A 23,753-nucleotide genomic window follows, 5' to 3' on the forward strand; every position below is an offset into this window, starting at 1 on the left:
ATGCTGTGTTCTTAAAATTTTTATGAGGGCAGAACTCCTGCTAACGATTCTTACCTCGAAAAATAAAAGCACAAGTAGGTTGAGGTCACAGCTTGGTGACAGACTTGCCTAGCATGTGCCAGGCCAAATCCATCTCCAGTCCCCCCCGACCCCCACCCCAGGCAAAAAGATTTGGAAGCCTTGGGTGTATTTATTTACATCTGACTCAGATTATATACATTAAATGTGTGTAGACTTTTGGATACAAGTTGATCGTCACTCTGTAATTAATGATTTTTTTAAAAAGCTATACAACTTTCTGTGTTGACATGTTTCATTTATATAAATGACACACCCCACCCCCGTTAAGGCAATCAAATGTGTGTAGCCCAGGCTAGCCTTACACTATCTTCCCGAGTCTGCCTCTGAAGCACCGAGATTATAGGCACAAGTGGTCTTCCCTGGCAGAAGTCAATGCTTCTCCACTGGGGAGTTGCCCCGTGCGTGAGTAAACCATTACCAGTGGGGTTTTTTGCTTTGTTTTGTTTGCTTATTTCTTTATTTTTTGGTTACTTGTAAGTTCTCCTTCAGTCTGGGCTGGCTACACACAGCCACTGCTTTTTCATGCAGAAATCTAATTCCCAGGCATCAAGTGTCCCTAATAAGGACCTAAGTAGAGTTTTAATCCTAGAGTAACTTAAAAATCAATCTTCTCAAAGGGGAACTAAGAAGTTATTGCTCCCTGGGTAATATGGTTTCTGTTTGGGAAGACAAGATAGATGTGGAGATGGGTGTGGTGAAGTTTTTGAAACATGAATGTCCCATCACTGACTGTACATGTGAATGATCAAACGGGCAAATTTTGCTATGTGTACTTTTTCATCAATTAAAAAAAATATAACCTCTGTAACTACTCTAAAATTTACTAGTAATTAGCAATAGTTTTCCCTAAGACACCGCTATTTTATAATTTTTAAAGTTGCTATTTTCCTACCTGTATTTGTAGTATATACAAGGGCATGTGTGTCATAGCATGTGCATGGGTGTCGGAGACAACTCTGTGGTGTTCTCTCTTTTCACTTTTATGTGAGTTCTGAGGAGTTGAACTCAAGACTGTCAGACTTACAGCGTAAATACCATGAACATCTCCCCTGCCCCAGTGTGTCCTCTTATGTGAAAATTAAACTATTTTATATGAACTCTATGAAATGTTTCATCAGCTAACATAAATCTCTTAAACCTTCCCCACTGCCCCTCACCCCTCTGCTGTAGTGACGGGAGGTGACTCCCTTTCTATACCCGAATGCCTCTGGCTTTTCCTCAGTCTGTCTGGATTATGGCCACCACAGAGAGGGCTCCTTTCTCTACTCTACAGCGCGTGAGGATTGGCCACCTTCCAAACAATCTTATCTTCCAGGGACTCTTTCCAGGCTTTTCTTTATCTTTCATGACTTGAAGTTTATGACTCCAAAACGAGGTGTTTATGACTAGTAAATCCAGCTCAATGGCAGGGCTCTTCCTCCAATCTACCCGTGATGGTGTTTGAGCTGAGGCTTATGACACAGGGTTGGAGTGTCAAAGACTCCGCAAATCTACACTAAGCCTTGCCTGAAGCTCTGAGTCCAGATGCTTTGGGGCATCCGCACACCCTTTACCATCTCTAGTTTCTTTTTCCAGTTTCACCTCAGCTCTGAGAGAGAATGTTTCAGACCCGACATAGTCCGTCGTCTTCCATGAGGGTGTGGCATACCGTCATGGCTGCCTAAGGATCTCTGGGAGAGTTGACTAACCACTGGATCCCAGAGTGCTCCTCTCAAAAGCAAGTCAGGGAGAAGACAGAGACTTGCGCTCTGACACAGCTGAGAAGAGGAAAGTCAGACGGAAGCACCTCCTGTTTCCAGGCAGTCACCCGAGTCCTCAGAGCATAAACTCCCAGCTCTGCCTTTTGAAACCTATATCATGGAAGCTTCCAGAAAAGCAGAGCACTGGTGTTTCGATCTCCATCCATTCAACCACAGCTTCGATAACTGCCAACTTACTGTATCCATCCACACTTCTTTTTATTTTAGAGAAAATTATGTAATGTTATTTCACCACTAGGTACCCTGTCCTTTTTTAGGATGGCCAAACAACAAACATTCAGTGTTTATTACCAGAAAATCAGCAATGTTATTTTTAATACAGTTGGGGTACAGGATATTTAATTACAGCAGGGCAGTGATTCCAGTTAAATTAAAAACCTTTATTTTTTTCCCAAATATAAAATTACTAAATTAAATTCTCAAAAGAAAATATAACATGGTGAAAACTTTAAATTATCCCTCCACTCACCACAGGGTTTAAGGTTTACCAATCACTTAGTTCACCATTTTGGCAAAAGGATGAATTTTTTTTTAAAACAGTTTATAAACCTAATATAGCAAAGACTGTATACATCTCCATATTGCACTTCTTATGTACAAGAATAAACAGTGAAGTCCAATGTGTTTGCATATACCGAGAACAGCACAAATGGGCCACGAATAATAAACTTAACATGGACACTGACGTATTAAAAGTGTAGAAATGTGGTGAGTGTGTGGACATAGCGAGGAGGCTGTATTGACAGTCAGTATGTACATGGGGTTTTAGGTTTTAGCATGGGTGTGTTTGCTAGTACAGGCCTTTGGTTCTATGCTGCTGACTAGGCTTAGGCTCACACTCAGCTTCTGAAGTGCTCATGTTGCCAACACAAGGCATGAATATAAAGGCTCTAAGTCTCCTCATTCACTAGTACAAAATTACAATAGGCAATTCCTTTCCGTCATCAAAATTAGACACAAAAATAGTTCTTGTACTCAACCTGAATGTGCCCCAGGGAGAAAAATATTTTCAAGATTTTTCCAGCTTAGTCCCTAGCCCCAGGTTCAGTGCTGCTGCGTCTGCTACAGGTGTCCCAGTCCCAGGACACCAGCTACAGGTGTCCCAGTCCCAGCAACACCTGCTACAGGTGTCCCAGTCCCAGGACACCTGCTACAGGTGTCCCAGCACATCTGCTACAGGTGTCCCAGCACACCTGCTACAGGTGTCCCAGCCCCAGGACACCTGCTACAGGTGTCCCAGCCCCAGGACACCTGCTACAGGTGTCCCAGTCCCAGCACATCTGCTACAGGTGTCTCAGCACACCTGCTACAGGTGTCCCAGCACACCAGCTACAGGTGTCCCAGCCCCAGGACACCTGCTACAGGTGTCCCAGCACACTTTCCCTCTTTTCCTTTAGACCATTTATTTTAATACTATACTGTAAGAAGAATAAAACTGAACTTCAGCTCAAGAGTATCCACATATACCTGTTAAGACATGAGGAAAACTAAATATTGCCAGTGAGATTTAAAAAACTATGTGCACCTTCCCCCGACTCCTATAAAATCTGCTATTAAATATCACAGTCCAGGCTCCTTCTCTCTCCCATTCCCCATGGCTTCTTCCTGTGCTTGGCCACACCAGTGATTATTAGCTCTGGAAGTCATCCTGAGTTTGCACATGACAAAGCATGTCCCCACACACGGTTCATGAGGTAAAATCACACAACTGAGGACGAGCTGGTCAACCCTTGAACCACTGTGCTTGTTGGTGTCCCGCTGATGGCGTTGAAGATGTGCAGGGAATTTGGTAGCACGCTTGTCTTCTCCTCCAGGGGGCAAATCTCGAGGTACAGAAAGACAGTGTTATCAAAGGGCAATGCTCTGGCAGCCGCCACCTCAGGCGACATCACGACTCCCCATCCAGCCGTCGTTCTGCAGAAAGGTATGCACAGCTAGGCTTGGGCTTCAACAGTTTGCATAGATGGTTTAGCTTATCGATAAATGCCCACCTTCTATTCAGATCGGAAGGAGATCATCAAAAAGAATGTACTTTGTTTCCTTCACAGCTTAATGAACAAGAGCCTTCTAGACCTCCCGAATCTGAGGTCTATCTATCTCTCACCTCCACTGTGACAGGAACTAGTCTTGTCTCTGAAGAAAACCTTTGGAAGTGAATGCGGATCACCTGTCTCCTCTTCTCAGGTCTTACAGACTTAAGGGCCTTTTTCTGGCAAATAAGACCAGGAAAGGATTGGGTGTAGGGTTTGATCTCTAGCTGCATGGAGGCTCGAAGAGCAGACCCATGCAGCTCTGGGAAGGCTAAAGGCACCAGGCCAGGCCACGTTTCTTTCTGTGCATGGGCTCCAAAGGGTTTAACCTTCACAGATGCTGAGACAACAGGAAGTTTAGAGACCACTGCAGTTACTATCTGCTCAGTCCAGGAGCTTAACAGACCCAGCCCATCACTCTCTCTACTTCTACCTTTCTTAGTCCTGACCCCTGGTACCCACTGGTCAGGCTCTCCGTCCTACAGGAATCTGGAGGTTTCAAGGAAAAGATCCCAAGCTTTCTCCAGCAGTTTGTTCCCACAGCCTCCTCTCCTTTGTGCTTAATTATTCACACAGTAAGAATTTAATATTTCCATTTTTTCCCTACTTTTAAAAAATGTTCAGAAGAGAGGCTTTTTCCATTGCACATGCACAAACCCACGATTGCTCAAACCTGGTCAGAACCACATGTGATTTGGTTAGGGGAGACAGTTTATCAGAAAAATAAAATAAATGGCATTACCATCCCATCTGAGCACACGCGGCGTGGAGGAGGGAAAGAAAAAGCAAGGATGTTAAAGATCAAATAACCAAGCTAGCTCCCCAACAGATGCATCTCTCACAAACCTCTACACCTAGGGCTCAAACACGGCAGAGGGGTGGAAATATTGTAAGAGCCAGAAGATGAGGGTTTCTGCTGTAGGATGGGGTCTTCTATGAAAGACAGGGAAGGGCCCCATGATATCGTAACAACATGGCTGACATGCTAACACGGATGGGGGAATCTCACAAGACCATCCTTAGATGAAGAGCTAGGGATGGTTAATGGCTGCTGAGGAGGAGAGAATCTGTTTTCTCCTAAGGAGCTCCTGTCAGGTTCTCTAATCCCAGCTGTCAGCTCTAAACACCAGACCTAGGAGTAACCCCAAATAGACTCAGCAGGTTGGATTTACAAATGTATGCACATATACGTAACAACGAATAAGGAACCACAACGTTGAGAAGGTGTGTTTGTGTGTGTGTGTGTGTGTGTGTGTGTGTGTGAGAGAGAGAGAGAGAGAGAGAGAGAGAGAGAGAGAGAAAGGGGTGGGGGTGGGGAGGAGCATCAAGGAGGTAGGTATAACTGTATATCCATATATGAAATTCTCCCCAAAATAAGGAAGAAATTTCCATTTATCATGTGATAGGCAGGCTGACAAAAAGTCCCAGCCTCCATTCCGCAAGACCAGAGACAATAACTCGCGCAACAGACAGGGCGTGAGATCGAGGAGCTAATGTGACAGATACAGTGACTGGGCTTGCTCTGCATGTTCCTTGCCTTGTGGATGTCTCTGCTTGACACCCTGGCCGGAAATGTCCTCTGATGCCTGCTGGGACCACATGGGGGATTCACAGAGGAAGGACAGAAAGCACAAGAGATTGGGGAAGGAAGCCCTTGAAGAGAGAATCAAGGAGTAAGGAGCCCTGTGTGTTCTGGGGTGACAACTGTTCACCTGGAACAATCCTACTTTTTTTTTTTTAATGACAAAAGACGCCTACTGCAACAGATAAACCAGGCAGTCAGCCCTGTTCTATCAAAGGAAGCTGCAAGCACAGCATGGATGTGGTTTCTCTGCCTTGCTGGGGTAGGCAAAGGCAAAGCTTAAGAAACACAGCGAAAGACACGATGCTACGCTACTCCCCTTCCCACCTTACACACACACACACACACACACACACACACACACACACACACACTGCTTAAGGTGACCTAGGAACACGTGCTGCTTGCTTCTCTGAATAATCTGGGTTATGGTACGTTACTTTCTCTCAGAGATGATAATTCTGGAATACTGGAAGACTTAGCTTACTATCAGGAGTATTTCAGACCCCAACACTTCCCACACGCTGCCCAGGCCAGTGTAGTGCTTACCTGCTCACGCATGATGTCGGAGAGCTCCTTGGCCATCTCCCTGTAGTTGGCCTTCATCTCTTCCTGGTACTCCAGCTGGTCTTCTTTAATGAGACGCTCGTTTACTGCCAAGGCTTGACCACAAGCTTCCACAAATTGCCTGAGTGAGGTGAGAGAGGAGAAAGGAAGTAGGAGGGGACGTTGGTCCAGCTGGAAGCATCTGTCTCTTGAACCAGAACAGTGCTATGGTTTCGCTGTGTAACACCCCCAGTCATCCTTTGTTTAGTGTGGTCCCCAGTGTGGTGCTACTGGTGGGGTTTTTGGAGGTGGGACCCAGTGGGAAGTCTGAAGGATACTGGTGGCATGCCAATGAAGGGGGCTGTAGAACTCAAGACCCCTCCTTATTCTCCATGCTTCCTGGCTGGTACACAGGAGACCTGGCTATACGCTCTTCACCACAGGCCCCAGACAGACAATCTCAAACACTGTGTGTGAGCTCGTCAACCTTTCCTCTTTATAAGCAAACTGCCTCTGCTGTTTGCTATAGTAACGGAGAGCCGACAACTGCAGAGAAACACATGACTTTCTTAAAGAGAAACTTTCGGTGGGCTTTACCTGAAAACTTCCTTCAGCAGCTTCACCTTATTGTCAGGGTATCTTTTTGTGTTGGTGTCATCGAGGAAGGCTCGGGCGTATGCTAGCGGACCAGCATTGACCTGGGGAAGAGCAACGGTTTGATAGTGTGTTAGAAGAAAAATGGCTGGTATTGTTTATTTGTGTCAGTCAGTTGCCATGGAGTCCAAAGGCTGTTTAAGCAAGTCAGTCAGGATCACTGACTTTCATGTACATGAAGGCCAAGAAAAACAAGCCATAAACTCAGTTACATCATTATACCTGGCTTGATTCCATCACCTCAGCCATCCTCCGGGTCTTGTGAGGGAATCAGCGTAGGGGACATATGGACTTATTCAGGTCTGAGCAACCAGGGTGCAACACCAGAGCCCAGGTCTCCAAACCCAGGAGGAAAGTTCCTTCAAACAGGGTTTTAGACACTGGAGTTGGTGCTACACTGTACTGAGCTAACAGGTCAACCTGGTGAACCTAGTGAGAGATGAAACATAGGGCAGTGTTTGACTGAGCCATATTCCCAGCTCCTACAAGCCAGGAAACAAAACCAAAGCATTGTTCATTTCATGGGACGGTACAGGCAGCCACAGGCTGGCCATCTTGCTGACTTCAGCTGAATTGCACTGGAGATCAAATATTATCAACACTCAGCAACATGGCAGGATACTGCCAATTCCCAACCAGTCAACTAGAGTTCTCTGGAGATGGTATTAGACACAAGACAGGAAGGCTAGATCAGGAGCCTCAGAGAGCTCAGGGAAGGACTGCCCAATCTCTTCTGGAAGATCCGGTGGGCTTAGAAGGCAAGGGAGGGAAATGCTGATGCATCATGTGTAGGACTGTGTAGCACTCTCAGAACTGGGCTAGGCGACTTTACCGCAGCTATGGGGACACAGGGAGGTGTCGGATGCAAGGCCTCAGCAATGGAGTGCTAACTTCCTGTAGTGACTGAATGTGGCAGCCTCTGCATCAGGTTGTGTGGAAATCTAGCAAATGGGAAGCCAACCCAAAGACTATGTGATGTGTGAAAAGACAGCCCAGTTTTAAGCAGACACAGAGCTGCTGAGTCTATGCAAAACATAATGCAGTAAGATGGTGGAGAGCCAAGCTAAAGAGGCAGAGAGTGCAGTGGCCCTGGGAGCCTCTGGGAGCCAGAGTTACTGAAATGCTGAGGAAAGAAAGCTAACTTTCTTTGGCCTCCACTCCATTATCCAGGTGGGCACCCGTGTGAACTTCAAGTCTTCATTTCAGTATGGGCTTCATTGTTCTTTAAGGTGACTGACTGGGTGTTTTAATAAAACCTCAAAGGCCATCGTTAAATGGTTCTGCATGCTTTACATTCCAGAGAATTCAAGCTCTCTGGCCCCGCCCCTTCACTGGCCGGTGGATTGAGGCTCCACGTTCCCACGTCAAGTCATGGAGTGACATTTTTTACCTACAGAAAATGTGGCCTCTGGCCCTGTTGTACAATCATGTTGTTGCTAGAATGTTGATATCCCTTTGGCATTTAAGCTTGTAGGACATGAGGGAATGGCTGAAAATATCTATAGATACTTTTGTGGTCAATGACATTTGGTAAAATACTAGCTCAAAGCTCATGGTTCCTCACATGTGCCTCTGAAGAAACAGAGAGAAAAACTGATTTCTGAAACTGAGTCCCGGGTGCTGAACTTACACAGTGAACACACCTGTGTAGCCTTCACAGCCTACACCTGGAGGAGACAACTCTGAACTCTAGGGATACATGGAGGAACACACAGGTGCTCGAACTCCTCACGTAAGTATGAAGTTGGTCACTGCAGGGAGCGGACTTAAAATTTACCTGTTACCTAGTTAACTCTCTATCCTGGCTGGTTTTGTTGTGTCAGCTTGACACAGACTGGCGTTATCACAGAGAAAGGAGCTTAAGTTGGGGAAATGCCTCCATGAGATCCAGCTGTTAAGGCATTTTCTCAATTAGTGATCAAGGGGGGGGGGAGGGCCCATTGTGGGTGGGACCATCCCTGGGCTGGTAGTTCTGGGTTCTATAAGAGAGCAAGCTGACCAAGCCAGGGAAGCAAGCCAGTAAGTAACATCCCTGCATTGCCTCTACATCAGCTCCTGTTTCCTGACCTGCTTTCCTAACCCCCTTTAATGATGAACAGCAATATGGAAGTATAAGCTGAATGAACCCTTTCCTCCCCAACTTGCTTCTTGGTCATGATGTTTTGTGCTGGAATAGAAACCCTGACTAAGACACTATCTGAAATAACTTTTAAAAAAAGAACATTTGGGCCGGGCGTCGTGGCGCACGCCTTTAATCCCAGCACTCGGGAGGCAGGGGCAGGTGGATTTCTGGGTTCAAGGCCAGCCTGGTCTACAAAGTGAGTTCCAGGACAGCCAGGGCTATCAGAGAAACTCTGTCTCGAAAAACCAAACCAACCAAACAAAAAAGAACATTTAAGTCTATAGCTTGGTACATTTTCACAAACAACATATGTATCATTACAGGTGCCACCACACGTGCTATGCATTTCTCTAAAAGGACAATCAATCAATCATACCGATAAAACCACTAGTAGTATCCCCAACAGTGTGATTGTCTAAAATCAGACTTGAGAAACGACACACCAACAGACAAGCCAACACAAATGGGGACTCTTAATGACACCCCACCCTAGATGAAGAGCTATAGGCACTGAGAAAAGAAGACTCCTCCTTCTCAGGGGACAAGCCCCTGATAGGTTATCCAGTCCCAACAGGTCTGCCTGAAACACCCACACCCACACACCCACGAACCCCCCCCCCCCCACACACACACACGAGAGAGAGACAGAGAGACAGAGACAGAGAGAGAGAGACACACACACAGAGAATACAACACTGAATGGCTTCAGCGGCTCTGTATGTGTGATAGTTTAAAAATTCCGAGAAGGAACGAAGGTTATGGGAGGAGCTGGGAAGGATGATATAAATACAGTTTCATATATGAAATTCTCAAGAGGAAATGAATTCAAAAAATGTTACCAGCACACTTAACTTGATTGGGCGAAATCAAAATGAAGACCTTCTGATAACCAAAAACAAGACCAAACCAAACCAAACCAAACCCACAGTGAAGGTGAAAGTCAAGGTGTTTTTTTCAGATACAATTTTCATGGAAACTAGAAACCAATGGTTTATGGGAAAGCCTACTTCGATCCATATCTCTCTTAGGCTTTAAGAGTATCTTGGCAACCAGGAACCAACATTCTCCAAGTCACTGAAAAGTCAGGGTTCCAAGAGGAGTGTACTGTCTTTAGCAGAGAGCTCAGTAAGGCCACCAGGTTGTAGGCAGGACTGGGGGTAGGTAAGCCTACTGCTCCCTCTGATAATTTGAAGCTACGGTACCAGGGAAACTGGGAAGTGCCTGGTGAGCCAGGCAGGTAGGACAGATCTTTCTGGTGTGAAGGGACTGGAGCCTATGAGCTGAAGGGAAATCCCTCTACTGTAGGTGCTCTTGAGCTCACCTGGACGTTCACACTGCCCTGCAGGGCTCTGAAGTTCACCTGCAAGCTCACCTGGACGCTCACACTGCCCTGCAGGGCTCTGCAGTTCGCCTGCATGCTCACTGGATGCTCACACTGCCTTGTAGGGGCTCTTCAGCTCACCTGAACGCTCACACTGCCCTGCAGTTTGAGCTGCAGTTTGATCATGTCCACTTCAGCCGAGGAGCAGAGCTGGCGGAGCTCGGCCACCTTCTTGCTCATTTCATCGATGGCCACCTCAATGGGGTTCAGGTCAGTGTGGTGCTGGTACATGACAGGGATCCGCTTCTTCACGTAGGGGAAGCAGTGTATTGCTGCAGAGGAATGGGGGGCCCAGAGTCTAATTAAATGTCTTTCCTGCTGCAGAGGGAAAATGATTATCAGGCCCATTTTACAGCTGAAGAGCTCAGAACTTGCCAGTGTCATATGCTAGTTGGAGCTGGGACTCTTCCTTTTTAACACTGTATGCTTAAGGTTTTATTTACTGCTAGCTTTTTATGTATGAATGGCTTGCTTCCATGTATGTCTGTGCACTGTGTGTGCGTGTTGCCCACAGAGGCCAGAAGAAGGCACCAGACCCTCTGAACTGGAGTCACAGGCGTTGTGAGCCACCCTGTGGGTCCTGGGAAACAAACCCAGATTTTCTTCTGCAAGAGCAGCTGGTGCTCTTAGCCACCGAGCCAGCTCTCTGGTCCTTTAATGTGTTTAATGATTGGTCATATCGTAAGGTAAATAGAACTGGCTACTTGCTATCTCTTGAAGCGTGTCTTTGAAAAAAAAAATCTCTTTCATTATTCCTTGTTTACTTTCTTATCTATAAGTGCCCTAACCCTCCTTGGAAGCTGAGATTCATACGAACAGGATCAGATGGCTTCTACAACACTAACCAGTTTTGAGCAGATCAAGTAAAGAAAAAAAATGCTGTAAGACATCTTTGAGAAAATTCACTTTCCTCTGAAGAACACTGAATCATATGACAAATTTCTCTAAACTAAGATACCAATGAAAAACAAAAACACGAGAATACATTTCTAAGCAAAGCATTTAAGGAACTGGCAAGTCACAAATGATGAGAACCACTGTTCCAGTGGAAAGGTGCTTTAAAACTTCCACTGATAAGAAATAGGAAAATATTTACTGTTTCTCACTCACACTTTTCCATTAAAAGATAATAATACTGTTCTTATTTTTAACAAGCTATCTGACCATATCAACATCAATCAGTTTAACAATTAATAATAATAATAATAAAAATAAAACAGTGGGAGGCTAGAGAGATGGCTCAGTGAGTAAGAGGACCTCCATGGCAGTTCACATACATCTTTAATAAATAAACAAATGAATTAATAAATAAATGGTGTGAATGTTAGGCTCTAATTCACATTTCACATTTCTATCTTCTTGCAGGAACACCTGTAATGCTCTCATTTGCCATTAGATGTACACACATGACCTAAAAAGTTTATATATTTTAACTGTGTGAAGGTGCACATACCACAGTATGTGCGTTCCTCTGTATACTTGGGAGTCAGTTCTCTTCTTCCACCTTGTGGGATCCACGGGCCACTGAGGTCATCAAGCCTATATGATGGCTTCTGTTACTCACTGAATCATCTTCCAGGACTTTTTTTTTTTTTTTTTTTTTTTTTTGGTTAGGCTCTTACTTCAGAGCCCTGGCTGTCCTAGAACTTACTATGCAGATCAGGCTGACTTTGGGCTCACAGAGAACTGCGTCTGGAGTGCTGGCATTAAAGGTGTGCACCACTATAGCTGGCCCCCTTATTTTATTTTATAAGCAAAAGATGAGAGAAGTTGTATTTGAAATCTTTAGTAAATGGCTAGGGAGAGTTTATTCAGGCAGACTTATCACAGGTATATGGGGCCAGCTGCCCGTCCTCAGAGGCATCAGTGACTGGGGAAAGCTAGAAAGATGTCCTCAATGGTCACATTCTAGTTTCAGAAACGTTTTTAGTTAGTCTAGGGACCTTTTTCTGGAATTTCTTGTGTCCTCATGGATGCAACGGCTTTTACGTGGCAACAGTGGGGCTGACAGACCCTTGCACAAAGGTGTCTTCCTCTCTCTCTTTTAAAAAACGAGCTGAGCATCGCTGCCCACTGCCAGGGAAGCGGTACTCTGACCTCAGCTGTCCTTGCACGTGACTGGTGAGGTGGCGCTATTACTTTAAAGAGAAAGCCCCAACTCCAGGCTTGGCGTGTGAGGCATCCATGACTCACCTGATCCTACTCAGGGTTAGGTCCTGACTATTGCTTCTTAGATGGGAACTAGACTTCAAGGGGTCAAAGGCAGGATACTATTCGGAGAAAACTCCAGGTCTGTGCCCATGTCTAGCAGGTCCTAATGCTCTGGTATTCTTGCTGGCCTCACCCTGTCTCCTCTCCCTCATACTCCCTGGCTCCAGCCCTTTTATCCCCAGAGTGCCCAGACAAAGACATTTTGGCCACCCTCATCTCCTTCAAGCCTTGACTCAAATGTCACATTCTCAGTGAGAGCCACCCCATCACCCCATTAAACTGTACCCTGCCTTCAGATTCCATGTTTCTAATCTCCTTGGCATCTATCAGCACATGGGGCATGCGCTAACGTCCCATGCTGACCGTCTGCTGTCTTCTCTAGCTGAGATGTGAGGGGCACAAGGGTACAGACCTCATTTTGGGGAACACGCCTCTCTGCAGTGTGCATAACCACCTCAAAGACTATGTGGAAGAACAAAGTGGCCCTGGAAGGTGGAAAGTCAGGTGGGGACCGGAAGAAGCCACTATATAATTATGCACAGGCCCTGTGCACTGGTGTGTGGCCCTTCAGGAAGACAGAGAATGTGTGTGTCAAGTGTACAACAGCTGGGGGTAAACAGAAGGTGTTTCCAATCCGAGTGGAGCAGGAGAAGAAAGGAGGGAGGTCTAGGAGGGAGCAACTAGAAAGTTTTTTCAGATAACTGGATCAGAGTCACCAACTGGGAACTGTGCAGAAGGATAAACCTTCTGTGTGCAGAGGGCAGAGAAGGCCAGGGCTCCCCTACAACTTGCTAGGTCATAGGTCAGGTTTGCAGTAATCAAGTGGAAGGAACCAGAGGCTGAGTAGCTGAAGAGAAATTCTAGTTCAAAGTCTCCAAAGCCACTGTGTGTTTCTTTAAAGGTTTGCTATGGGGGGAGTACATGCGGTCAGTAGCTTTTATATAAAAAAGTTTTGTCTAACTCTGTCTTGGTTTGCTACCTTTCCACACATTTAGGTATTTCAGCACAAACCTTAAACCTGTTCCTGGTTACACTACTGTCTCTGGCTACATTGTCTTTGACTACACTGTCTCTGATTACACCACTGTTTCTGGTTACACCATGGTCTCTGGCTACACTGTCTCTGTTTACACCAATGTCTCTGGTTACATTATCTCTGACTACACTGTCTCTGATTACACCACTGTCTTTGGTTATACCATGGTCTCTGGCTATATCACTGTCTCTGGCTACAATGTCTCTGGTTATACTGTATCTGACTATACTGGCTCTGTCTCTAGCTACACTACCTCTGGTTATACCACTGTCTCTGGCTCTACACTGCCTCTGACTACATCACCATCTCTGGCTACACTGTGTGTGGTTCCACTGTCTCTGGCTACACTGTCTCTGGGTATGCTATCTCTGGCTACACTGTCTCTGGTTATACCACTGTCTCTGGCTACACTGTCTCTGACTACATCACTGTCTCTGACTATACTGTCTCTGGCTACACTGTCTCTGGTTATACCACTCTCTCTGACTACACTGTCTCTGGCTACACTGTCTCTGGTTATGCTGTCTCTGGCTACACTGTCTCTTGTTATGCTGTCTCTGGCTACACTGTGTGTGGTTCTGCTGTCTCTGGCTACACTGTCCATCTCTGGTTATACCACTGTCTCTGGCATGCTTCCCTTTTGTTCACCTAAAGGTAAAGTTCAATGGTGGGTGAGGTCTGCCACCCCAAGCTCACTTTCTCCCCTCCTATCTGTACTTTACAGGATTATTTATCACAATGAGATGAAGGCACAGGGATGTTCGGAAATCTCTCCAAGTTCTCACAGTGAGACAGTGACCCAGGACTGTAGGAGCCCCACGCCAGGCACTTAACTTCCTCAGCCCGTAAGGTGTGGTGACTGACTAGCTGTTCTCAGAATCAATGTGGCTGTGGCTGCTGTGCCTCTTTTTGAAGCCAGTTACTCTTTGTCCTCTGTTGTGGTGATAGAGCTCCGCTCACATTCTTTATCTAATCTAAAATGGTTCTGTATCAAATGTGAACCGTAAGAGTAGCCGGAAGAGTATGTGCCCAGGGAAAACACCCTGCTATGAATCAAGATTCATGATAAAAGCAAATACCCAGAGTTCCCAGCTCCGAGCGAGCATGCACCCAGACACCCAGGAGTGCTTGCAAGCACAGGAGCCTGGGTATCATCCCTAGTTTCTGATTCAGCAGATTTAGGGGGTGGGGTGGGTAGAGCCTGGGAGTCTTCAGTTCAACTTCCCAGGAGTGGCTGACCTTGGTGGCTCCGGAACACTCTGAGAAATGCTGATTTAAGAAACCAAAAGTGAGGTTATCGCTGTACAGATAGCACCAAAACTGATAATCACAAGAATGTATCATCTCAAAACAATTTTATTAGCTGGTGAGGATCTGCCACTCAGGTGCACATTAGGGAAGCCATCTGGGACTGGAGTTTGTAAGTTACCATGGGTGTGCTAAGAGAGGGCCATCCGTGTGATGGCAATGTGGCTAATGCATTACACATCTTCTTAAAGGGGGAAACTTTACAAATCTAAGTTTCTGTGTGTTTTAAAACCTTCATCTCATTTCTCTCATATAAACTATAAAAAAAACATATATATATATATGCTGTATGGTGATGTCTTGAGCTTATTTTTAACTTTATTTTTACCTTGAGCGCATGTGAGTGTACATGCACATGTGTGTATTTGTATGCATGTGTGTCTGTGAGTGAGTGTGTATATGAGCACATCTGTACCTGACAAGGCCAGGCACGCTTAACTGCTGGGCCATTTCTCTGCTCATATCCTGGGTTTGCTTACTTGAATTCTTTAGGATTTATTTATTTTTACATACATTTTTATGACTCTTTTGTCTGCCTGGATGTATGTGCACTTTGTGCATGCCCAGTGCCAGAGGAAGGCAGAAGAGGGTGTCAAACCCCTCAGACTTCTGGGACTGGAGTTTGTAAGTTACCATGGGGGTGCTGTGGGAACTGAACTTGTAGAAGAACAGAAAGTGCTTTCAGCCACCGAGCCAGTGCCTTTGGTTTATTCTTAGTAACCACACATCCCTACTCTGGAAGAGCTGTGTGCCCGGAGAGGGGAAGCTCACCTGTCAGGATGGTCCGCCGCTTACACTGCTCCTCCACGCCACCCTGCCTCTTCCCGGTCTGGGTGAAGGGCATCTCAAACATGAAGCGCCGGATGTTGTGACATCGTTCAAACTCTGTTCTCCTCTCTTGTAATTCCTTTTCGTCAAAGAATGGGGTCACGTGGGTCACCTGGATGTAGGCAAACTTGGAGTCCAGATCCTTCGGGTTGACCTTTAATGCAATAAGCAACAAGTGAGGCGCTATCCCTGGGACTCTCCCCAGGTTAAACTTCTAATTAGAAAACAATTGGAGAAACATTTAGAAAGGCTGGAAAAAGTAGTAAAAGAATGCCCATGTGTCTGCCACCAGGACCACCGCGGGTGCCATATTGCTGTATTTGTTTACACATACATGTACGTATGCACACACAAATGTGTGGAGACAGTTTTAAATTGATTTTTTAGGTTGGCAAACAAGGTAATGGGTTCTGTCATAACATATTCACCCATGTGTCAATAGGCCTTGCTTTCAGACATTTTTAAGTACATACATATATACATGTATACATGCATCATGAATGTATGCACATACCAAGTAAACACTACACATCATGACATACCACCTACTTTTTTCCTAAAACTGAGAACACTTTCTTCTATAAACATTATGGTATTATACAACACTAATTCTCCTCAGGCCATCTAATTCCCTCAGAAGTGTCTAGATGGACAGAGTCTAACCAATGATGACACCTCACATTTAAATGACTCTTTTTTTTTTTTTGTTCGTCCCTTGCTCCCTCTCTCTCTCTTTCCTTCATTCCTTCCCATCCCCTCCCCCCCCACCCACCTTGCTTTCAACAGGATCTCATGCAGTCCAGTGTGACTTTGAACCCCTGATCCTCCTGGGTTCAATTCCTAAGTGAGTCACTGCACTAGCCTTGCCTCTTACTTGATTAATCTAGAATCCTCTTATTTCTTTTTCATGTCACGGAGAAAAACTTTGAGGAAACCCTTGTAGTTTTCTTGCTCAGGGTCTATCACCCTTGCCCTGCCTTAGTCTGGATTTCTCCATTTTATTTAAAAAATAAGGATCAAATGTTAGGCCCTAAATTACTATTAACTGGTTGTCAGATCAAATGAGACGATGACGGCTGCAGATAACTTCATTTACTACAAGTGCAGATTAACCTAATGTACAATTAGACAGTAACTTTCCTTTCTGATTAACCCACCACACGGACAATTCTGTGATTGAACTGTGAGAGTTTGTGGTGTTCTGGCATCTCACACACGATGAGAAATTACACAGTCATGTTCCACAGAGAGACAAAAATTGATTTCCATTAGCGAGACAGATCAATTCCACATGTTCTAATTGTGTTTAACCCAGAGCAATAAAATGGCCATGGAAGCAATGGCGTGTGCAGCGCTCAGGGCAGCCAGACGCTTTCACCGTTCTGCATACGCTTAGAACAAGACAGGAAATGTCAGCGTGAAAGTGTCTAGTTGTCGAAGGTTAAAAAAAGTCCATAGAACTTTACCATACTTGTCCATTTTATGTTTGTGCCTGTTTGTGTGTGCGCGTGCACGTGTGTATGTGTGCAGGTACATATGTGTGCAGGTACATGAGTGCCACAGCATGCGAATGCATGCAGAGGTCAGACCAGCTCTTTGGGGTTGGTTATCTCCAGGCATCTCTTGGGATCCAGAGACTGAACTCTTAGGCCTGTGTGCAAGCTCTCTCACCCACTGCACATCTGCCTGGCTTGATCACCATACAGCTGCATTTGAATGGATTCAAACTGACTTTCTTCTGCAAAATCAATTTAAAGGCAGAGAGAACGTTGCTGCCTGCCTGGTTCTGGGTGCGCCTCTCTACACTCTATGCATCATGGCTGCTGGTGTGTACAGGCTGCAGAGAGGGAGCACTAGTGGGGAGCAGGGGGAGAGGGTTCTACAACACGGCAGCTCCATCAGGCCTGGATGAAGGGCTGAGCCTGGAAGCTGCCTCTCTGCTCTCACAGGACTGTTCCGCAAGAAGCCTAACTGGGCAAAGCAACTTGATCCATTTGAAAGGATTTTTTGTTTTTGTTTTGTAAATTGTATCTTCATTTTACTTTTATTGTATGAACATTTTGCCTTGCATATCTCTGTTCACCACGTGTGCTCCTGGTCTCTGTGGGGGTCAGAAGAGGGCATCAGATCCCTTGAAATAGGAGTTACAGGCAGCTGTGAGCCACTGTGTGGCTGCTAGGAATTGAACTGGGTCCTCTGCTAGAGCAGCCACCACTCTTAACCACGGAGCCATCTCTCCTGCCCCTGGATGGTGGTTCTTAATGCTTAAGGCCTGGGGAGGCGTTTAGTAAGATATGATGCTTCGTCTCCTTAAGCCACTAGCCTAATACAACATCAAGTATCAGACCATAGGAACTCAGGGGAGGGCGGGAGCAGGGGAGATATTTTAGTGAGATTTTGAAGACTGCCTTTTATGGGGGAGTGGAGCGCGCTAACCTGGGACTCCACAGGTGAGGTACACAGAAACCAGCACAGACCGAGAAACCCAGAGGACCAACATGGAACCGTAAGACAGTGGTGGGAAGAGCACAGGGCAAGAAGCCCCAAGGCTCCATGGCTGCAAGCTGAGCTCCCTCCTCTGGTCCCTTCCCTACAACAGGGGATTGGCCTCTAGGGAAACTGGTCTGGAAACTCAGCAGTCCACTAGTTCAGTCAAAGCAGGAGCCCGCAGACAGAGGAGCAAGGGAGGGACTGTCCTGTCCTCTGCCTCATCCAGAATCAGCTGAAGCCTGCCCCCTCTGCTTTCCTCAACTTTCCCATAGCTCCCTGCTCATCTGAGCATGAGACTGGAGAAAATGAGGGCTCTCGGGGAGTAAATGCTAGACCCTGGGCGGCCAGCAGAGGACTCAGGAATAAAGACAGTTATGGACTTCTCCCTTAGAAAGAAGCAGAGCTTTTCATTGTTGGAAAGACGAAGCACACAGCTGAATTTTTTTTTTTTTTTTTTTTTTTAAGACAGCGAAGGTCTGGCTACACAGGTCAGGCTGGCCTTGAACTCATGGTTTTGCTCTTAGCTCCCCACCCCAATCCCCCGACTGCTGGAGTCCACCATTCCCTTTAGTTAAAACAGGAACATCTTTAAGATGTGACGGTCAGGGTGCCTTTGGCTTGGGTTGGGAAGCGGAGGCACACCCAGCTTCCTGCTCATCGTCTGGACGGGGTGGGATACATGAATGCTCAGGACAACTGTGGAGGGGTGGGAAGGGTCCTCCTGAGAGCCAAGCATCAGAGGAAGGCCACTCTAAAAGAAAGCAGATCTCACTCCTCAGTCACTCTGGCTAGAGAAGGACTTGGTCTGTCACCACCAAGGGTATACAGTCAAGTCACAGACGCCAGGCTACAGGAAGGTACGGTTGAGGGACAACCTTGGAGCCATCTGGGACAGAACATGGCTGAGTCAGTGGTAAGTCAATCACGTGGTAAAAGAGGACACTTTTGTTTCTGGGTTTTTGGAGACAAGGTCTCACTACTTAGCTTAAGCTGGTTTGTAAGGTGTGATCCTTCTGCCTCAGCCTACAGAGTCCCCGGGGATGTAGGCGTTTGCCCCCATCCCAGCTAAGTTATGCAGTGAAGAACAGACAGGCAATTACGAGGGGAAGCAAACACACCTGTCACTCAAGGACAATTCTCCCTACAGCCCCTTTTCACATTTGTGAGCGCATGCTCTATGGCCAATCACATAAATTAAAAAATTGCTCTGAAGCTTATTAGACAGCGGACATACCTTGCCAGAATCCTGTATCATTTTGACATTTTCAGAACCAAATTTATCCGAGTAAAGTTTAAGGAGTCTCTGAGAAATCTCTGACAGAGGCGTGAGCTTGGGCTCTTTGTAGATGTATTCCTTCCCGTCTTCGTCTTCAAAGAACCCCTGTGAGGATTAGCACAGTTAGTGGCGTCCCCGAGTGTGCCAGCCGCTGACCAAAACAGTGAAAAAAAAAAAAAAAACAGGAACCAAAAATCAACAGGAAAATGAGTCCACGGGAAACCCACTTATGCAGGCCGTCCATACAGGGGGCGGGGCTCTAACTCGGAGTCACAGTGCAAAGATAAAGGAGGGCACACAAGTGCAGACTCACAAAGTCAGTCACTAGGTGTCAGGTGAAATGAACGAATGGGGGTCTGGGACATCATGCTCTTCCTTTAATGGGAGTTAATCCTGTTTCACATACCCAAGAGGCTGGGCACACGGGGAAACGACCAGCCCTGGGTGACACACCAGGGACACACAATAGGTCTGGAGTAGGTCAGGAGAAAGGGACATGAAATTCTAGTGAATTCGCTTGTGCTTGAGTTTAGAAAGACCACTGAAGGTCAACAGCACAGAGTTAGAAAAGACTTTCATGACAGCCAGCTATCACTGGTGTAGCACCAATGGCGTGTGCCCACAGCTTTAAAACTGTATGGGAAGTGAAAGAGGGTGAAACTTAAAATGTCCAGATTGGGGGTTAATATTTGAAATTAATGTTCAGAAAGTTTCTCATCTGAAGTAACAGGAAAGGAAATAGTATAAAAACCACAATGTACATAAACAAACAAACAAAAAACCCAAAACAAAAAAACAGGCCAAAATGAAACACACAAAAACACACAAACAAAGAGTCCACATCAAACGGGGAGTTTAGAGGCAGCCACTTCACTGCGGCTCCTTGCTTTAGAAGCATTCAGTGTAATTACCTCCACATCTGTTTCACTGTCTGTAAACTGGTATTGCTATAAAGTTATAAAAGACAATAACAGAAGAAAGTGAAGGTTATAAAGTGCTCACAGAAAAACCACATGCTCTAAGTAAAATGAATGATAATCTATTGCATTTAATAATGTTAGAGCCTGAGGTTAAAACTTAAGTTTAAATAACCCCCCTCCGACAGGGCTGCCCAAGGATTATGGTGGTGACCGCCTGCACAGATGGTGTATGGAACACTGAGATACACAGGCACAAGGAAGGTCTGAGCTGTGGTTTTAAAACATGCAATACTGATGTGTGAGGTGACTGATGATTTCTGTGAATGGAATAAAATGTTAATTTTCTTTTTGGAGTTTGAAATGACTAGACAGTATACATACAAGACTTGAAAAGGAAACTTGCAAACCATACATGAAGAACAAAAGATGATGCTAAGAATTCCTTAGGGAGGAGGGACTTACCGCTGCCTTAAGTAATAAAGGAAAGACAGGAAGAAAGGAAAAAAAAGTAGAGATTTTACAATGGAGGAAGATAAGAACCACCGTACATACGACAAGTTCATCCCATGAGCATTTATGGAACGACAATTCCCAAGATAACACTTTAACAGAAGGAAGAGGCTGAGGAGCAGGCTCCTGAATGGCAGAAAGGCTCACCTGTCCAAAGAAGGCCACCCGGAAGTAGGTCCCCAGGAGCCTGCGGCCCGAGTGCATGACCTCTGTCACTTTGCTGTATGCGCGGTGCAGCGTGTCATACAGATGGGCTAGTCTCTGGAAAGCAGAACAGAACACATTTCTTCCTATTTGCAAATAACAGAATAAAATTTAACATGGTAAATATGATGATGCAGCTGTAAATACCTTAACTTGGAGTAGAAAAAAATCACTGCATGTATGTATAAGGGTGTGTGAGGTGTACATGTGTGTGTGTGTGTAAGGGTGGGAGGCATGCATGTGTGTGTAAAGGTTTGAGGAGTACATAAGTGTGTGTAAGGATGGGAGGTGTGCATGTGTGTAGGGTGGGAGGGAGGTGTACATGTGTGTGTAAAGGCATGAGGTGTGCATGTGTGTGTAAGGATGGGAGGTATGTATGCATGTGTGTGTAAAGTTGGGAGGTGTGCATGTATGTATACATAAGGGTGGGGGTGGGAGGCATGCATGTGTGTGTAAGGGTTTGAGGTATACATAAGTGTGTGTAAGGATGGGAGGTGTGCATGTGTGTGTAAAGATGGGAGGTATGCATGTGTGTGTAAGGATGGGAGGTGTGCATGTGTGTGTAAGGATTGGAGGTGTGCATGTGTGTATGTAAGGATGGGAGGTATGCATGTGTGTGTAAGGATGGTGGAGGTGTGCATGTGTGTGTGTAAGGATGGGAAGCATGCATGTGTGTGTGTAGGGGTGGGATGAGCATGTATTTGTGTGTAAGGATAGAAGTATTCGTGTGTAAGGGTGGAAAGTGTATGTATGCAAGCTATAGGACAAGCCCAGGTGGTATTCTCAAGGCCTGCTCCATCTTTTGTTTTTAAAAACAGGGTCTCTTACTGGCTCAGAACTCATCAAGGAGGCCACGGTGGGTGGCCAGTGTGCCCTAGGGGTTCACCGGTCTCTCTCTCCAGCACTGGGAATTGAAGCATGTGTCACCACACTTGGCTTTTTCATGTGGGTTCCGGGCACTGAACATGGGTCCTAGGGCTTTCAGGGCAAGCGTTTTACTGACTGGCTTATCTCCTTGGTCCCGGGAATGTATTCTGACTGTGTATGTCACTGTGATCATTTCTGGATTGCAGCCTTTTCTGTCTAAAATGAGCACCCACTGTAGAATCTACTCCCAGATACTCTGACATGCAGTGGTGGAGAAGACCCTCTGATGTGAAGCAGGCTCTGCTTTTCACTGACTGACTTCTGAGCCCTGAAATAACAGGACTCTGGAGGAAACTTCTCCAAAGGTCTGTGCTGGGATGAGACCCTAGCAGTTCAAGACAGAGGTGAGGCCTGGGTGTGTGAAGTCTGACAGTCTTTATGGACAGTGACTGGTGGCCAACGCTGAAGTAACAAACGTGGAGAGTGGGAGTCCACCTGGGCATGGCTGGCTTCTGCATGACGTACAGGAGGACAGGCAGTCACATACCTCGAAATCCCTCCGCTTTTCGTAGATGGGGATGATGAGCTTATAGATGTCAGCGATCAGCTCGTAGCGCTCCGCCTTCCAAAGTCCATCGGCACACTGCTCCAGCAGCTCCATCAGCACATCCTGATCAAAGAGGAAGGGCCGGCCGGGGCCAGGAGGGATTACTATGGAGAACCTGCCATTGCATTCCCTGTGGGATGTGCACCCGAAAGGCTGCTAGCGGTGGAATTTATGATGCACGACTCTTGAGCACTAACTTCATGACTGTAACAGCTCCCTACACCAAGTTCCTTAAGGGGCTTTCTCCCCACATCATGCTTACATACGAGAACTAAACAGGTAAACTAGCTGGGGCCCAGGTGGCCCAGCAGTTGGGAGCACTCACTACCCTGGAAAGGGACCCAGGTCCGGTTCTCAGCACCCACACTGGACAGCTCACAATGGTCTATACCTGTGGCTCTGGGGACTCGGATCCCTTTTTTGGCCTCTGTGGGCACTGTATACATGCAATACATATACGCTCACACAGACAAAACACTCATATACATAAAACTTTGGAGGTTGACACTGTTATAGAAAGATTCTCCTTTCTGATGAACAAACTCTGACAGTGTTGAGGGACATGGAGCACTACGAAGGACGACTTCAACTCCAACTGAACGTCTTGAAGTTATCCAGGGATGGTGTATGGTGGGACTTAGGCCTGTTTCCTCAACATTCTTCCCTCCTTCGTTTGGAAATGACCTCCTATGGGAGTGTGGACTGTCCCTGCTTTCTGTGGAGCTCTTGGAGTTTGGAAGTAACACTGTCTATGGCTTAATCATATGTATCATCTTTTCCTTAGCCACACCCACGGGCTCATCATGGTGCTGTGGCAGTCAGTTTTAGGCTCCCAACTTGGAATGCTCGGATGGAAAAGGTGGACACGGGAGAGGTAGCTTAGAGCCTACTGGGGCCATGGAAAGGGACTGAAGAGCCTGCTTCTGCCCCAACCAACAATAGCATTGCTAAAGGCTTGCACTCAATAAGGTAAACCTATTTGTCCCTTCTCTCGACCTGGAACTGGTTCTTTGTGAATCTCACATCATGCAGCCCAATTCCACTCATCTCCCCATCCCTTTGTATCTGCCCTCAACCCTTGTAACCTCCCCATCAAAGAAAATAAACAATGTGTCCAACAGTGTACCCTTTTGTTCATACATCTTTACTTGCAAATGCAACCCTTGTAACCTCCCCATCAAAGAAAATAAACAATGTGTCCAACAGTGTACCCTTTTGTTCATACATCTTTACTTGCAAATGTTCGTTGCAGTGAGTCATTGGTCTGGCTTCTCCTACACTATCAATTACTAGATCCTCACCGGGACTCTTCTTATATCCTGTTGTTGCCCTGTGTTATG

General features: G+C 46.1%; 1 protein-coding gene across 32 annotated transcripts in view; it reads right to left on the reverse strand.

The window, feature by feature from the left end:
• Nucleotides 1-2,020: 2,020 nt before the first annotated feature.
• Nucleotides 2,021-23,753, reverse strand: part of Dock9 (dedicator of cytokinesis 9) — a 254,311-nt gene continuing 232,578 nt past the window's right edge. For 13 of the 32 annotated variants that reach the window (XM_085828884.1, XM_085828878.1, XM_085828881.1 and 10 more), the window contains 9 exons: nucleotides 22,354-22,476; nucleotides 20,883-20,996; nucleotides 20,217-20,252; nucleotides 19,264-19,410; nucleotides 15,483-15,693; nucleotides 10,238-10,428; nucleotides 6,597-6,697; nucleotides 6,003-6,141; nucleotides 2,022-3,664 (listed from right to left, as the gene is read on the reverse strand). In XM_085828884.1, the coding sequence (XP_085685010.1) occupies nucleotides 3,542-3,664; nucleotides 6,003-6,141; nucleotides 6,597-6,697; nucleotides 10,238-10,428; nucleotides 15,483-15,693; nucleotides 19,264-19,410; nucleotides 20,217-20,252; nucleotides 20,883-20,996; nucleotides 22,354-22,476 (1,185 nt within the window). In that variant the 3' untranslated portion in view covers nucleotides 2,022-3,541. Of the gene's footprint in view, nucleotides 3,756-6,002; nucleotides 6,142-6,596; nucleotides 6,698-10,237; nucleotides 10,429-15,482; nucleotides 15,694-19,263; nucleotides 19,411-20,216; nucleotides 20,253-20,882; nucleotides 20,997-22,353; nucleotides 22,477-23,753 lie in introns of all 32 variants that reach the window. The other 19 variants (XM_029469280.2, XM_029469293.2, XM_029469292.2 and 16 more) reach the window with 4 other exon arrangements.

Source organism: Mus caroli, unplaced genomic scaffold (assembly GCF_978045245.1).
Source record: "Mus caroli unplaced genomic scaffold, Mus_caroli_1 scaffold_12, whole genome shotgun sequence".
Taxonomy (NCBI): Eukaryota; Metazoa; Chordata; class Mammalia; order Rodentia; family Muridae; genus Mus; species Mus caroli.